General features: G+C 43.8%; 1 protein-coding gene across 1 annotated transcript; it reads left to right on the plus strand.

The window, feature by feature from the left end:
• Positions 1 to 5,914: 5,914 nt before the first annotated feature.
• Positions 5,915 to 7,366, plus strand: LOC136379570 (syncytin-1-like). Its single transcript, XM_066346934.1, has one exon. The coding sequence runs from the start codon at positions 5,915 to 5,917 to the stop codon at positions 7,364 to 7,366; it is 1,452 nt and encodes a 483-aa protein (XP_066203031.1).
• Positions 7,367 to 17,802: the final 10,436 nt, after the last annotated feature.

Raw genomic sequence — 17,802 nt, forward strand, 5'->3', positions numbered from 1 at the left:
GGAGTCTGTCCCTAATTCCCCACTGGATTGTGTACTAACTAATTTTTCTGACTCTCAGAAACGAGCTCAGGGATATGGCGGACCAGCTCCAGATTGGGAGACACTCCGCACCCTGAGTCAGCTCGAGTGGCCAACCCTTAACGTTGGCTGGCCCGCTGATGGCACCTTTGATCTTCCTGTTGTGTTTGCTGTACGAGCTATCATATATCGGATGCCCCACCCAGATCAGTTTTTGTATATAGATGTATGGATTGATATTGCTACCGAGAAGCCAGGGTATAACAAGAAGTGCCTGAGGGAGAATAAGTGAGAAAAAAGGGCAGTGTGCTTAGCTGCAAGCAATCAGAAGGCAGGACAAAGAAACACGGAAAAGAAAGGAAATTCTGAAAAACTTGGGCCCCCGGAACAGCCCAGTATGCCGTCATCTAGGCTTTACCCAGTGTTGCCGGGGGCACCAGAAGATCATTTAGACCCAGTGAATTTTCCCCCACCCTATCCGCGGCAGGAGGAACCTGATTCTTCGAGGCAGGAGGAGAAGGGTTTTTTAAGTCCGCCTCACACTTGCGGAGGGGCGGTATACGGGGAGGCGGCAGGTTTGGCGGGAGAGACCGCCATCTTGCCTTCTCCTTCAGGTTTGGAGGGAAGAACCGCCATCTTGCCTTCTTCTTCGGCAGGTTTGGCGGGAGAGACTGCCATCTTGCCTTCTCCTTCAGGTTTGGTGGGAAGAACAGCCATCTTCTTGCCTTCTTCTTCGGCAGGTTTAGCAGGAGAGACTGCCATCTTGCCTTCTCCTTCAGGTTTGGTGGGAAGAATCGCCATCTTGTCTTCTTCTTCGGCAGGTTTGGCGGGAGGAACCCAGGAGAACGTGACCATTTTACCGCTCCAGGAGGCGCCGCCGGCGCCAGATGCTGGTTCATGGGTGCCTCCTTGCCTCATTTATGTGCCTTTTTCTACCAGTGACTTGTACAATTGGAAGCATCAGAACCCTCCCTTTTCTGAGAAACCGCAGGGATTAATATCTTTGCTTGAGCCTGACCTGTGGTGGCGCAGTGGATAAAGCATCGACCTGGAAATGCTGAGGTCGCCGGTTCAAAACCCTGGGCTTGCCTGGTCAAGGCACATATGGGAGTTGATGCTTCCAGCTCCTCCCCCTTCTCTCTCTTTGTCTCTCTCTCTCCTCTCTAAAAATGAATAAATAAAGTTAAAAAAAAATTAAAGACAAAAAAATATATATCTTTGCTTGAGACTGTTTTTAGGACCCGCCAGCCAATGTGGGATGATTGTCAACAGGTCTTGCAAACTCTTTTTACTACAGAAGAAAGAAACAGGATAATGAGAGAAGCAGCAAAGGTTGTTTTAGAGGATGGGGGAACAGATGGGGAAGTCGAGAATGTCCTTCCTAAACAACCCCCAAATTGGGACCCAAATACTTCTGGGGGAAGGGAGGCACTCTTCCAGTACTGCCGGGCTCTGCTTCGGGGTTTAAAGGCAGCAGCCAGGAAACCTACTAACTTCAGGAAGGTAAGTGAGGTTATTCAGGGAAGGGAAGAGTCCCCCGCTGCATTTTTAGAGCAGCTAATGGAGGCCTACCGGGTTTATACCCCTATAGATCCAGAGGCTGAAGAAAATCGCAGGTTGGTGAATATAGCCTTTGTGACGCAAGCTGCATCAGACATTAGAAGAAAGCTTCAGAAATTAGAGGGATTTGAAGGAGAAAATAGAAGTAAGCTATTAGAAATAGCTCAGAAAGTATACATAAATAGGGATGACCCAGAATTAGGAAGAGCGGCTGTAAAAATCCTCCTTGCCGCTCACAAGTCTGAAGGGAAGGGAAAGAAAGGGCAGCAGCCCCGAGGCAAGGGGAGAAGCCCACCACAGAAGCAAATAGACAAAGATCAGTGTGCATATTGCAAAGAGAAGGGACACTGGAAGAAGGATTGCCCTAAACTGCGAGCTGAAAGGCCCGAGCGGGAATCGCAAGTACTGCTCCAATTGGACTGACGGGGCCGGGGCTCTATCCCTGTTGGCTCCCAGGAGCCCATGGTCACCTTGACAGTCGAAGGAAAGCCCACTGATTTCCTTGTTGACACGGGAGCCACCTACTCAGTCTTGAAAAGCCCTCAAGGACAAATACAAAAAGAAACTACAAAGATAGTAGGGGTAACGGGAAAAACGGTAACTTACCCACGGGCCTCCGCAAGAATTATTAATTTGGGCCGCGGCACCATCACCCATTCATTTCTAATCATTCCAGACTGTCTTTACCCTCTGTTGGGCCGAGACCTCCTCCAGAAACTCCATGCCACTATCACCTTCAAGCAACAACATAGCAGCTCTCAAGAGAACAGCAAGGGAGGTAGTCTTGAGGTAACGGTGCCCATATCTGAAGAATATTTGATAGCAGCCCTCCAGGGAGGTAAGGATGAAGTTATCGGGGTCCCAGAGGAGTTACAGAAACAGGTGCCCAGAGTGTGGGCAGAAACCAACCCACCAGGCCTAGCCGCCCATCAGCCACCTGTCATAGTGCAGTTGCTGAGCACCGCTAGTCCAGTGCGGGTAAGGCAATACCCCATACCTGCACGGGCTAAGCAAGGCATAGCACAGCATTTGCAGCACTTATTAGCGGCAGGTATCCTCCGTGAATGCCAGTCAGCCTGAAACACACCTTTGCTCCCAGTCCAGAAGCCTGGGACCCAGGACTATCGCCTGGTGCAGGATCTGCGAGAAGTAAACGCCTGGTAGAGACTATTCACCCTACGGTGCCAAATCCCTACACTTTGCTAAGCTCGTTGCCCCCTACTCATATCTATTACTCAGTACTAGATTTGAAGGACGCCTTCTTCTGTATTCCATTAGCCCCCAAGAGCCAGGACATATTTGCTTTTGAATGGAATGATCCAGAGAAAGGACTAGTGTGGCAGTATACATGGACCAGGCTTCCCCAAGGGTTCAAAAACTCCCCCACTATCTTTAATGAGGCTCTGAGCAAGGACTTGCAGGGGTTTCGAGCTGCTCATCCATCAGTTGTACTGCTTCAATATGTAGATGACCTTCTCATTGCTGCAGCAGAAGAAAAACAATGTAAGGAGGCCACCCTAGACCTACTCCTGGACCTCCAGCAGATGGGGTATCGAGTCTCTGCCAAGAAGGCCCAGATTGTCACCCAAACCTTAAGTTATCCTGGGTGTAACTTACAAGGGGGACAAAGGACACTATCCAGTCGAAGGATTCAGAGTGTATTACAAATCCCAGAACCTACTAACAAGAGGCAAGTACGAGAATTTCTGGGAGCAGTGGGCTATTGCAGACTTTGGATACTAGGGTTCGCCGAACTGGCCAGGCCTCTGCACGAGCTGACTAGGGGAAAGGAAGAACAGTTTATTTGGACAGACAAGGAAAGGAAAGCTTTCCAGACACTGAAGGAGGCCCTAGTGCCTGCCCCAGCGTTGGCCTTGCCAGACATGGCCAAACCCTTTCAGCTATACATTGCTGAAAAGAGAGGGGTAGCATTAGGAATCCTTAGCCAAGAGCTTGGGCCATGGAAGAGGCCTGTAGCATACTTGTCCAAAAGGCTAGATCCCGTAGCGTCTGGCTGGCCAACTTGCCTGAGGGCACTTGCTGCTACCTCAACCCTAGTTAAGAAAGCTAATAAACTGACATTGGGTCAGGACATTCAGGTAATTGAAGAACATCATCTAGAACAAGTGCTGCGAGCCCCACCGGATAGGTGGCTTTCAAACGCTCGCCTGACGCAGTACCAGGCACAGCTATTGAATCCCCTGGCAGTGCAGTTTTTGAAAACAGCAGCCCTAAACCCTGCCACCTTGCTACCTTTGCCAGACCCAACAGTGGTCCATGACTGCAGACAGATATTGGACACTGTCACAGGGGCCAGACCGGACCTTCGGGACCAGGCCTATGAGAAGACGGACCTCACGCTGTTCACTGATGGAAGCAGCTATGTCCGAGATGGACAAAGATATGCAGGAGCAGCTGTAACCACCCAGAACAGTGTTTTGTGGCAAAGGGCATTGCCAAAAGGTACGTCTGCACAGCGAGCAGAGCTAATTGGACTGACACAGGCCCTCCAGACACAGGCCTTAGCTGAGGGCAAAGTGGCCAACATTTACACGGACAGCAGGTATGCCTTTGCCACTGCCCACATTCATGGTGCCATTTACAAGGAAAGGGGCTTACTAACAGCAGGAGGAAAAGAAATTAAAAATAAAACTGAGATCTTGGCACTGCTTGAGGCCATTTGGCTTCCCTCTAAAGTAGCCATAATTCATTGCAAAGGACATCAAAAAGGGGACTCTCCCATTGTTCAAGGAAACCGTTTTGCTGACATGGCTGCCAGAGAAGCTGCGGAAAGAGGGACTGCAGACATTCTTCCGCTTTTGCCTCAACCCTTGCTGCCTCCAAATCCTAAGTATGCTCCTGGAGAAGAGCAAGAGGGAAGGCAACTAGGGGGTAAAAGAAATAACCAAGGGTGGATAGAACTTCCTGACGCCAGACTCTACCTACCCCAAGAAGTAATAGGAGAAATTGCAAAGGAGATCCATGCAAGTTCCCATTTAGGGCAAAATAAGATGGAACAACTAATTAAGAAGTATTATGGGGGACCCCAGATTAGAAATATAGTTCAATCTATAGTTTCTAGATGTAAGGCTTGTGCTAAGGCCAACGCTATTAATAAGAAGCTTCCTCCTCTAGTTAGGTATAGAGGAAAGTGCCCAGGAGAACTGTGGGAAATAGATTTCACGGAAATGACTCCAGGAAAGGCAGGATTCAGGTATCTACTTGTGCTAATAGATACCTTTACAGGATGGACGGAAGCCTTTCCTACCAAGGGTGAAATCGCTTCCACAGTTTGTAAAATTCTACTAAGAGAGATCATCCCTAGATATGGAATTCCTATAGCTATAGGATCTGACAATGGATCAGCTTTCATCTCTAAGATTTCCCAGGAGTTATCTAAGAGACTAGGAATTAATTGGAAATTGCATTGCATTTACAGGCCTCAAAGTTCAGGACAAGTAGAAAGAATGAATAGGACTTTGAAAGAAACTTTGATTAAGTTGAAGGAGGAGACTGGCGATAACTGGGTAGAATTACTCCCTTTTGCTCTATTCCGGGTTAGATGTACACCTTATATTAATAAGTGGACCCCCTACGACCTCATGTTTGGACAACCAGTTCCCCTGGTTCCCCAGTTTACCAGGGAGGAAATAGAGGTGTCTAATCATAACTTCCTCAAGTCCCTACAGGCATTGCAACAGATTCGGAGAGAAGTAAGGGAACTGCGGGAGCAAAGGATTGCAGAATCGGGAAGCGACACCCAGAGACCCTCACCACTGGACCCTGGACAGTGGATATGGATCCTTAACCACCGCCGAGGAAACCTAGAACCACGGTGGCAAGGACCATTCCAGGTATTACTCAGCACTCCCTCTGCAGTCAAGGTGGCTGAGAAACCTTATTGGATTCACCTCTCCCACGTGAAACCCGCTACGCTCAGTGAACAAGAGACTGATCCCAAGCGATGGAGAGTACATACAGACCCCAAGGATCCTTTAAGGTTAAGATTTTCATCTGTGTCCTAGGAATACTATTTGATTTTGCTAACAGTGGGTTTGGACCTCCTGTAGACTCTGGAACATTTCTTAGAAAATTATATGGACCCCCATGCGAGTGTAGGGGTGGCACATATAGTGTACCACCTGAGCAATGGACAAGGACAGTAGACTGCACCAATAAGGTAGCCTACCTCACTTATCAATGGTGGATACCCACTCTTATGGATATTAAAACAGGCAGACCCTTAAATTCAGGGGGATGGTCACGAGGAACACAAAGTCAGCTACCTACGGGGGGTTTAGAACAACGCTGGGTCTGTCGTGTAAAGCCTCACAGTATGCCACCAACCGTAGGAAAGGATAAGTCGTACCCCAGGGAGTGCGAAACCATTTATGATCAAATGCATTCCACTTGCTATCAGGAATTACAAGAATGCATTAAGGGCAATCTGACAGTATATACTGCAATTCTAATTAGAAACAGAGAAGGAAAAGCACCAGATATTGGGACAAACCACTATATGCAAGCCTCATGTAGAGGTACAGCGGGAAAACCAGTGTGCTGGACCAGGGAGCTACCGCTGCATATCTCAGATGGGGGTGGGCCTCAAGATGCAGTACGAGAGTTTCGAGTCCAGAAGAAATTAGAGCAAATACTTGAGAACATGTTCCCTAGAATAGACTATCACCCTCTAACATTGCCTAAGGGCCGGGAGGTTGATTTGGATACCCAAACCTCTGAGATATTGTTAGCTACCTATAAGGCTCTAAACCTTACCAACCCAATTCTGGCTGCTGACTGTTGGCTTTGTATGACTCTAGGCACATCAATACCTATTGCAATCCCCTCCGCAGTTAATGAATCTGCACTTGCTCTTGTCTTAGGAAATAGAAACTGCAGTGGCAACATTCCTTTTAGAGTTCAACCCCTAGAGTTTTTCAATGTTTCCTGTGTAATCAGTTACCCACAAAATAATAGTTTAGACATAGATTTTGGATTGGCAGATTTTGCTAATTGCAGCCGGTACATCAACTCCAGTTCACCCTTATGTGCAGATACGGGGAAGGTATGGCTATGCGGAGGTAATTTAGCTTTCTCCTATTTACCTGTGAATTGGACCGGGGTTTGCGTACTAGCAACTTTAATGCCAGATATAGACATCATCCCTGGTGATGAACCCGTCCCTGTTCCCACTTTAGATTACATTAGTGGACGGCTCAAGAGAGCGGTTACGTTAATCCCCCTGTTAGTTGGTCTAGGAGTAACTGGAGCAATAGCATCTGGAATGGCTGGACTAGGGGTGGCCCTTCACTCCTATAATAAATTATCACACCAGTTGATTGACGACATCCAATCTGTGTCTCGGTCCATCCAAGACATACAAGATCAATTAGATTTCTTAGCTGAAATGGTCCTACAGAATAGGAGAGGTCTATATTTACTAACTGCAGAGCAAGGGGGAATTTGTCTGGCATTACAGGAGAAATGCTGTTTTTATGTTAACAAATCTGGAATAGTCAGGGATAGAATAAAGAAACTACAGGAGGACTTAGTAAAAAGAAGAAGAGAACTCTTCGAAAGCCCTTTGTGGAGTGGCTTTAATGGAATGTTGCCATACCTACTTCCCCTCTTGGGTCCGTGTATTGGCTTCCTGTGTCTTATATCCTTGGGCCCTATAATTTTAAATAAACTACTCGCTTTCGTTAAAGAGCATATAGACACTGTTAAGTTAATGGTCCTGTCTCAACCCTACACCCTCCTTCCCTCTGATGAAGAATCAAGGGTTTGATTATACCCCAACAAGAGTAGAGAATGTAAGGATCAAGAAAAGATCAAATTGTTAAATTCAGGAAAGTGTGCTGGGATTGCCAGAGTGTGGAAACAGAGACAGGGAGGTAGTGATAGGGACCTTGTAGGGCTAGGAACAAAGGAAGACAAACATTTGCATTCCATTGGTTAGAGACCCTTATCAGAAGTTTATGTTTGAAGTTCGCCAATGAGTTAGACCCAGCCCTGTTGCTATGCTATGTGCAACTCCCTAGTGAATAGGTAATTGCTATTTTTGCTTCTGTATTATGCTTGCTTACTTAGGATATATAAGGAACTAGCTGTAAGCACCCGGGGCGGTTCCCATTTGCAGCTCCTACTGAGTAGGTGTCTCCAGACACCAGGGAATTCGCCCCTGCGCAGGTGAAACTGGCCAATAAAGTTACATCTATACCTACCTCTGAAAGTCTCCAACATTTTTTTTTTTATTATACCCGGTGAATGCTTCAGTTTCTACATTCTTTTTCATTCTTTTGAGTTTCTCATTCAGTTCCTTGAGCATTCTTATAGCCATTGTTTTGAACTCTGTATCTGGTATTTGTTTGCCTTCTTTTCATTTAATTCTTTTTCTGGATATTTCTTCTGTTCTTTCATTTGATACCTGTTTCTTTGACTCTGCATTCTGACTACTTCCCTATTTTGTTTCTGTGTATTAGGTAAAGCTGCTATGTCTCCCAGACTTAGTAGACTGGCCTTGTGTAGTTTGTGCCCTGTAGGGCCCAGGGGCACAGCCTCCCCAGTCACCTGAGGTGTGTGCTCCAGGTGCACCTTGCATGGGTTGTATGCACTGTCCTCTTGTGGTTGAGCCTTGACTGCTGCTGGTGTCACTGGGAGGCATGAACCCCTCCAGGCCAACTGGCTGTAAGGACTGGCTGTAACTACAGAGGAGGAGGAGCTGCTATGTAGGAGTCAAACATATAAAGCAGAACTTGCTTTAGTGGGGGTTTGGTGCACACCAAGTTCGCCCCCTGTGTGTGTCACCTTGTGGAGGTTGTAACCTAGCATGGTTTGAAGCTGTCCATTAAGTGTGCTGGCTTTGGGGCCTTTTGGGAGGTGCAAAGTCAGCCATCACCTGTGCCCTGTCTAGGACCACCTGGCATAAATTATGCACAATCCACGGATGGTTGCTACTTGTGCTGGGCTTGGAGGTGCCCAAGAGAGACCAAGTGTGAAACAAGGTCAGCTGTCACAGTGCCAGGCTTGGGGCCTCAAGAGTTATGAGGTATGCAATGGCCCAATTCTGCCTTTTTGAGAGATTTTAAGAAAGTCTGTAACATGTGGCAAAAAAAAAAAAAAAAAAAAGCCAATTGTATGGCAAAACTACTGGAAATAGCTTAGGTGGGCTGGCTAGTTGGGTGGGATGGAGTCTCAGGAAATTATCTGGGCAGGGAAAACAATGTAAGCCAGCCAGATGGAGGCTCAGATATGGTGCCTGCCTGCAGACCCTGTGAGGGTGGGGGTCTCAGAAAAAGAACAATGGCCCCTGCCAGCATTTTTGTCTAGCAGAGAGCTGCTTCCCCCAAGCTCTTGCCCTGATGTCAGAGAATCCAGTTCCTCCCTGTATGTCCCTGGGTTGTTTCAAGCTGCTGCCCAGTGCTGGAGCTCAGAGGGAGTGAATCTGAGTACGTTTGTGTGTATCCTTTTAGAGAGGAACTGCCTGGGACTTCAGCAGCCCTCTGTCTCCTTTAGCATCAATCCTCATTAGTTTTTAAAGCCAGAACTTATGGAGACTTCTCTTCCTGCTCTGGAACCCTGGGCTGAGAGGCCTGATGTGGGTCTGGGACCCTTCCCTCCTTGGGGAACCTCTGCAGCCAAGATATCCCTTCTGGTTTTAAACTGCCACGTTTGAATGAGGGACCAGCCCATGCAGGTCTCCACCCCTCCTGCCAGTTTTGATGTAGCTTCTTTAATTCTCTAGTTGTAGGACTTCTATTCAATCAGATTTCAGGCAGCTCTAAGTGATGGTTGGTCTGTAGTTTAGCTGTAATTTTGATGTGATTGTAGTTTGAGTACTGCATTTACCTACATCACCTCCTGACTCAAAGTCCCTAATAATCCTATTTTCTTTTTTTAGGTGAGAGGAGGGGAGATAAAGAGAAAGACTCCCATGTGCACCCCAACTAGGATCCACCCGGCTATCTATGTTGGGCCAATGCTCCAAGTACTAAGCTATTTTTAGCACTTGAGGCTGTTGCACTCCAATTGAGCTATCCTCAGTGCAGGGGGCCACACTCAAACCACTTGAGCCACTGACTGCAGAAGGGGAAGGGGGGAGGAGGGGGAGAGGGTGGGGTGGAGAGCAAATGGTTGCTTCTCCTGTGTGCCCTGACTGGAAATCAAACCCAAAACGTCCATATGCCAAGCTGACACTCTACCGACTGAGCCACTGACCAGGGATCCTAATAATCTTTTGATTAACAAATATAAACTGAATTATATCAAACAAAGAGAAGTTATATCACAGTTATTATTACTCTATACCATGATAATTACAGCCAGAATTTCTCTAAACTAGACATACTTTTTCCCAACGAAGTTTGCAATTGACATTATAAACAACAAAATAATAAGAAGGCAGGAGAAGTATTTTGAAATAAGTGAAGCCTAAAAGCATGTTATTAGAAAAGTGCAAGTATTAAATATCAAGTCAAAGGAAAATTCTCCACTACTGGAATCCATTCTGGGGAAGCAGGAAAACTACCATACTATTCGAAATAATAGAAATGAAAAAAATCCATAACTCAGAACATTCACAGAAACCGAGAAATGTCACAGATTATTGCCAGCAATTTAATGCACAATAAATACTGAAACATGGCAAATGTAATTTCTATAGTAAGAGACCAGTGATACTGAGGAGTTCAAAAGTAATTATTATACAAATAACAACATCTTTGAAAACATAGATATCATTTACATTTGGGTGGATTTTTATGGTAGCTAAGCAAATACAATTTTAAAAAATAATTATTTTTATTGCTTCTCTTTCTGTCTTTCCCTTTTTCTTTAGTTCAATTTTCTTTTCCTTCCAATTCTTTCTGTTTCTTCTACTTGTCATTTCTTAAGTTATTGTTGGTTAAACTTGGTTTCTTGTCTTAAAAATAAAACTATTTTTTGCATTAATATATCTTGAATTACAAGTATATGAAACAAATATTTTAGTAAGTGTCTGGTTCCCAACCCATTTTTCTCAAGAGAAGGTACTGAGAATATACTAAGTACCACATCTGATATACCTTACTTGTACAACAGGTTAATTGAGCATCCTCTTCTGTTGGATATCTTTGATGTTGAATTCACCTGGGTCAAAAGACTTTGTATTTTAATATTAAAACATGGATCAGGCATGACAATTATGATACTACTATTACTTAATAACTTAAATGTTTTAACAGCTTTATTGAGGTAAGTTGACATACAATGAAATGAACAGAAATATTTGGATTTGAATGTCACTTTTTTCTTTTCACTGTATGATTGTGGTTTGAACATTTTGATAGAAATATTTCTCTCAAAGTACAACATAAGCAGTTTGTTGAACATTTGATAATACCCTTGTTGGATATGGCAAATATTCCCAGTTGCCAATGCAGCCTTGTTAAGAACCCTGATTTTCTTTCCAAATTATTAATTAGGTGGGCAATGTACACAGGGAATGTGAGTCACCAGAGCCCCAAAATATATATTTTGATTTATCAAATCCCATTCATTATTGCTTTTGTGTAGGCTGATGGCCCAGTTATGGTCAATGAGATATGAGGCAAATTCTACAGGGCATTTCTGAGAAAGTTTTTCTCCTTGTCAGACATCTTGAAATGAATGAAACCAAGCCAACCCACTGATGATGCAAAGTAGAAAGATGAAGGAATTTAAGTTTTGTTGTTGTTGTTGTTTTTGTGACAGAGACAGAGAGAGGGGCAGATAGGGACAGGCAGACAAGAAGGGAGAGAGATGAGAAGCATCAATTTTTCATTGCGGCTCCTTAGTTGTTCATTGATTGCTTTATCATATGTGCCTTGACCAGGGGCTACAGCAGAGCCAGTGACCTTGGGCTCAAGCCAGTGACCATGGGGTCATGCCTATGATCCCACAGTGAAACCAGCAACCCAGTGCTCAAGCCAGATGAGCCCATACTCAAGCCAGCCACCTCTGGGTTTTGAACCTGGGTCCTCCACATCCTAGTCCTATCCTCTATCCACTGCACCAATGTTGGGCAGATAAAATGTATTATGCTCACTTTGTTAAAGAGGCCATCGCCCAGGTGATATTAATGTGTGTTGGAGATCGTTGTAACCTGGGGCTTGGTTTTGGAATTAAGCCTTTCCCACCCTTTTTGCTGTAGGGCGGTACAATCCAATCATGCCTCGGAGAAGTGACTTTGTATTAGAGACTACCCTATTTTGTATATTGGATTAAAGGTTGTGAAGCTACACTATAAAATGGGGCAGAACGGGACTTGATTCTTGGTTCCTGAGATTAGCATGAGAGAGCAGAGAGAGTAGAGCCAGCAGCAGGAGGAGGCCACGTGGAGGAGGCCAGGAAAAGCAGCCAAGATGGTGGAGTGCTGAGTGAGATGCCAGTTTGTGTAGAGTTTGTATCTGGGAGAAGGAAGGAGATGGGGAACTGAGGAGAATAAGTCTGGTGAGCTAGAAACCTTTGATTCTAGGAAACTCGGATAAATCAGTAGCTTTGTGAGCACTGAATGTGATTGGGTTTTGGAGCCCAGTGTGTATTTTTACTTGCCCGCCGGGTGCAAACTAGGATTAAAGACTATGGCCCACCAGCTTTTGGCTCCGCTGTTTCTTTACCGACTGTCCGAATCCAATGCGAACCTGCATGGGCCAGGTGGCTGTGATAGTGGCCCTGGCCTTGCCTGCTGGCTTTACAACCAACGACTGGTCAAGCAAGGAATTTAGGTCTTTAAGTATCTTGTTAAGCTGTCAAATCAAGTGACCCCTTGCAACAGGCCTATCTGTAAACTTCTTGCTATGTGATGTAAATAACCTTATCAGAGTCAGTATGTAAGATAACTTTAAAGAGAATCATTCACATTTGCACAACATGGTGGTCCTATATCTTATTGTTCAAGCCATTACTAGATAGACAGTCTATGACTGCAGCCAAAAGCATCCTACTTCCTAAGTGGGACAGATAAGGTTCCAATATTAAGAAACTGCCTCTGTGTACTGGTTTATATACCTTGCAAAAGACTATTTCTAAAAGTTTTAAATTACAAGTAACAGAAACCACAACTCAAATCTAAACAATAAAAGGAATTCATTGGTTCATGTAAATGAGAATTCCAGAGAGAAAAAGGAGAAGCATCAACTCATAGTTGCTTCACTTTAGTTGTTCATTGATTGTTTCTCGTATGTGCCTTGACTGGACAAGCCTGGGGTTTCCAACCAGCAACATCAGCATTTTTATTTTTATTTTTTTTAGCAAAAGAGAGAGAGAGAGAAAGAAAGACAGATAGGGACAGGCACAGAGGAAGGAAGAAAAATAAAAAACATCAATTTTTTATTGTGGCATCTTGGGTCCTCTGCATTCCAGGCCAACACTTTATCTACTGTGCCACCACCTGCTCAGGCTTCATAGAGGCTCTTTTTTTTTTATTTTATTTTTTTATTTATTTATTTATTTATTTATTTTTTAAAGATTTTATTTATTCATTATAGAGAGGGGAGAGAGAGAGAGAGAGAAGGGGGGAGGAGCAGGAAGCATCAACTCCCATATGTGCCTTGACCAGGCAAGCCCAGGGTTTTGAACCAGCAACCTCAGCGTTTCCAGGTTGTCGCTTTATCCACTGCGCCACCACAGGTCAGGCCATAGAGGCTCTTAATGTCAAGGGTTGTCATGTTTTTTTCTTACTTGATGTTCTCAACTCTATCCTCCACCTGTGTTAGCTTCTTTTTCAATTTGGCTTTCTTCATGGTAGTAAAACATTTGCAGTGGTTTCAGACCTCACATTTTCACATCCTCCCCCTCAAACTTTTATTGAGAGACATCTGATTGACCAAGAGATTAAAATGCTCTGATTGGCTTAGCCTAAGACACATACTCAATCTCAGGAGCTGAGGATGAATCAGATATCCTGGAAGTTCCTGGATCCCTAATGGAAACTGGAGGTTCGAAAGGAGTAATGAAATATTAAGACCCAATTATAAAGTGTACATTCTATAGACCAGGGGTCTCAAACTCGCGGCCCGCGGGCCGCATGCGGCCCGCCGAACAATTTTGTGCGGCCCGCAGACTAATCCACAAAGTTCAAAATATTTTGGATAAAATTAAGTAAGCCTAGGGGCCTACTTGTATTTTTCATTTCTCTAGCATCCTAGCTAGATATTAGCTTAGTTAACAGCAGTTGTGATGCGAACTACAGTTTCTGGTCGTTTTGTGACACTGAGTAAACTGCATGTACGATTATGCTTGTTGTGCTGATTTTTTTTTGTTTTCAACTGCAGTGAGAAAAGTGTTGCGTAACAGTTGCCTTTTGTAGACCTAGGGCAGCCCGCCAAACGGCTGTGATCTTGCTCTGCAGCCCACATGCTGAGTTGAGTTTGAGACCCCTGCTATAGACTGAAAATTATAATGCAAAGTAACTTTTAAAAAATTTGTTTGAGCCTGACCAGGCGGTGGCGCTGTGGATAGAGTGTCGGACTGGGATGCGGAGGACCCAGCTTCAAGACCCTGAGGTTGCCAGCTTGAGTGTGGGCTCATCTAGTTTGAGCAAAGCTCACCAGCTTGGACCCAAGGTCACTGGCTTGAGCAAGGGGTTACTCAGTCTGCTGAAGGCCCGCGGTCAAGGCACATATGAGAAAGCAATCAAAGAACAATTAAGGTGTTGCAACTCGCAAGGAAGAACTAATGATTGATGCTTCTCATCTTTCTCTGTTCCTGTCTGTCTGTCCCTATCTATCCCTCTCTCTGACTCTCTCTCTGTCTCTGTAAAAAAAGAAAAAAATTTAAAAAATTTTGTTTGAGATTTATTTATTTGCTCTCAAAAGAAGGTGAGATGGAGATGACCAATGACACTAGACTCATGAATCACCAATAAGGCACAAAATTAGATGAGCTTTTTGAAAATTAAGAATAGATAGACCTGGTTGTCTGAGAACCTCTGCTAAGTCATGGTTTGAACAATTGTAAGGTAAGACTTCTGTTTATTTCTAGAAATAGATGTCAAGGCCATCAATAGTGATGTAAAGCAGCTGCTACAGGAGAAATGTCAAACATTTTGCTCTTTAAAAATATTAATGGAAGATTTAAAAATCTGTGAACCCTTTTTAGCACCTTCACATTTCTGAAATCCAAAGTTACCGGTATAAAAAAAGAATGCAAAGCAATTCAGTCAAAATCACAAACACTTACTGGTACAGCTGCCATTTGCACCAGAAAATGAAGCAAAGTTGGCAGGATACACAACCAGCTATTTGCAGAGGCACTTGAAACCCACAGCTTATGTTTGCATGGATTCCTGGCATGTGATGCTCAGTGGCAAACCACGACCATCCAACAGTCTGACTTCCATATTCATCTTCCTGTAAACCTTAAATAATTTCACATCTGCTTTTGAAACCTGGAAATTCTGCCAACTTGTTTTCCCAGATGGATTTTTCAAAAATTCTAGCATATTTTACAAAATAATAGATCAGAGTAAATCCATTTCTCAAATTCTTTGGACATCTGGAATATGTTAAAAATGTGGTATCTACTTCAGAAAGGAAACTGATGCCATTATAGGTCCTTATCATTTTGACCAGAGCAGCACAAACTAGGAACAGGAGAAGCTGTCATCCCAGGGTTGACTTGCTGGGGGTTCTCCCCTCAGAAACATTCATAGTCAGGAGAGACTATCCATGCCCAAAGCAATAATGGCTTTGATGATTTTTCTCAGAAAATAATTCGACAAGCTAATTGTTTTTGTTATGAAACTGTATTTCTGGATTGAAGTTTAGGGTATTTTGAAAATTCAATGTTGTGCAATGTGTATATAAATAAGTTGCTTAGGAGGGGGAGAAAAGAGGCAGTCAATGAGAATTCTTCACTGCTGCTTTGAGATTGTGGCTTAAGCAATTAACCTTGTAATTTTTTTCTTCAATTCTTAGAAAAGATAATTTGGGTACTTTAAATAACCCAAAAAGTTCACACTGTAAGTAGAAAGTGCAAGTAATGGAAATATTGATACTTTCCCAACCATAAACTCCAGCTTTCCTCTCTCATGTACTAAAAAGAGTATATAGGGTGGTGGTGAAGAGCTTGAATCTAGACCAGATTGCTTGGATGCTGGCTCTGCCATTTGTTAACTAGGTGATCTTGGATAGATTAAAATTTTTCTGTTCCTAGGCTTCTTTACTTGTAAAATGGAGGTAGTAGCTGCCTGTGTCATGGGCTAGTAGAATATTTAAAGCAGTAAGCAGTAATTAGGCATCAGCTGTAATTATTTATAAACTTTCAGATACACTTTTGTATTGAAAGTTTTATTGGAATCCCAAGATAAATAAGTACTGTAAATCAACATGTACTTTTATACTATATTTTTGCAGACAAAAGTATTTTCTTTGAAAAGTCATTTAATTATCTTATTAAATGATAAATAGCATACTCAGTTAAAAGTAATTTAGAATATTATTAGAAGTAGTCTTGGAAGACAAACAATCCAATCAAAAAATGAGCAAAAGAAATGAATAGACACTTCTCCAAAGAGGACATACAGATGGCCAATAGGCAGATGAAAAAATGCTCAACATCACTAATCATTAGAGAAATGCAAATTAAAACTACAATGAGATATCACCTCACACCAGTCAGAATGGCGCTCATCAACAAAACAACACAGAATAAGTGCTGGCGAGGATGTGGAGAAAAGGGAACCCTCCTGCACTGCTGGTGGGAATGCAGACTGGTGCAGCCACTATGAAAAACAGTATGGAGATTCCTCAAAAAATTAAAAATTGAACTGCCTTTTGACCCAGCTATCCCACTTTTAGGAATATACCCTAAGAACACCATAGCACTATTCCAAAAGGAGAAATGCACCCCCATGTTTATGGCGCATTGTTCACAATAGCAAAGATCTGGAAACAGCCCATTGTCCATCAGAGGACGAGTGGATTAAAAAGCTTTGGTACATATACTATGGAATACTACTCAGCCATAAGAAATGATGACATTGGATCATTTACAATAACATGATGGACCTTGATAATATTATACGGAGTGAAATAAGTAAATCAGAAAAAACTAAGAACTATATGAATCCATACATAGATGGGACATAAAAATGAGACTCAAAGACATGGACAAGAATGCGATGGTAACTGGGGGGGGGGGGAGGTGAGAGAGGGGGTGGGAAAAGGGGAGGGGCACAAAGAAAACCAGATACAAGGTGATAGAAGACAATTTGACTTTGGGTGAGAGGTATGCAACATAATCAAATGTCGAAATAATCTGGAGATGTTTTCTCTGAACATATGTACCCTGATTTATCAATGTCACCCCATTAAAATTAGTAAATTAAAATGAAAAAAAGTAGTCTTTGTCTGTATAAATATTCCAAAGTAAATATTATTTGAAGTTCTAAGTTGTTTTTTTTTTTTTCTTTTTTTGTATTTTTTCTGAAGCTGGAAACGGGGAGAGACAATCAGACAGACTCCCGCATGGGCCCGACCGGGATCCACCCTGCACGCCCACCAGGGGCGATGCTCTGCCCACCAGGGGGCGATGCTCTGCCCCTCCGAGGCGTCACTCTGCCACGACCAGAGCCACTCTAGCACCTGGGGCAGCGGCCAAGGAGCCATCCCCAGCGCTCCGGCCATCTTTGCTCCAATGGAGCCTTGGCTGCGGGAGGGGAAGAGAGAGACAGAGAGGAAGGAGGGGGGGGGTGGTGGAGAAGCAAATGAGCGCTTCTTCTATGTGCCCTGGCCGGGAAACAAACCCGGGTCCCCTGCACGCCAGGCCAACGCTCTACCGCTGAGCCAACCGGCCAGGGCCTGAAGTTCTAAGTTTTATATAAGAAATATTTATTGAGCATTTACCATGTAAAAAGCACTGTTCTAGCATAGTACTGATGGGTGTGTGTGTGTGTATGTGTGTGTGTGTGTGTATGTGTGTACATACACAAAATATTTGGTTACATGGAACTTACGTCCTTTCAGGAGGACACAGGCAGAAAATAAACAAATAGATGGTATGTCACGTAGCGATAAGTTCTATGAAGAAGTATAAAGCCAAGTGAGTGTAGAGAGTGATGGAGAGTAGGCTGCTATAGAAGGCCTCTCTGATGAGGTCAAACTTGAGAAATGAGCTTAAGAAGTGAAGGAATAAGCTGTGTAAATATTTCAGAGAAAGAATATCCAGGAAAAGGGTACAAAAGTGCAAAGGCATGGAAGTGAGAGA

This window comes from Saccopteryx leptura, chromosome 8, assembly GCF_036850995.1.
Source record: "Saccopteryx leptura isolate mSacLep1 chromosome 8, mSacLep1_pri_phased_curated, whole genome shotgun sequence".
In the NCBI taxonomy this organism is placed as follows: domain Eukaryota; kingdom Metazoa; phylum Chordata; class Mammalia; order Chiroptera; family Emballonuridae; genus Saccopteryx; species Saccopteryx leptura.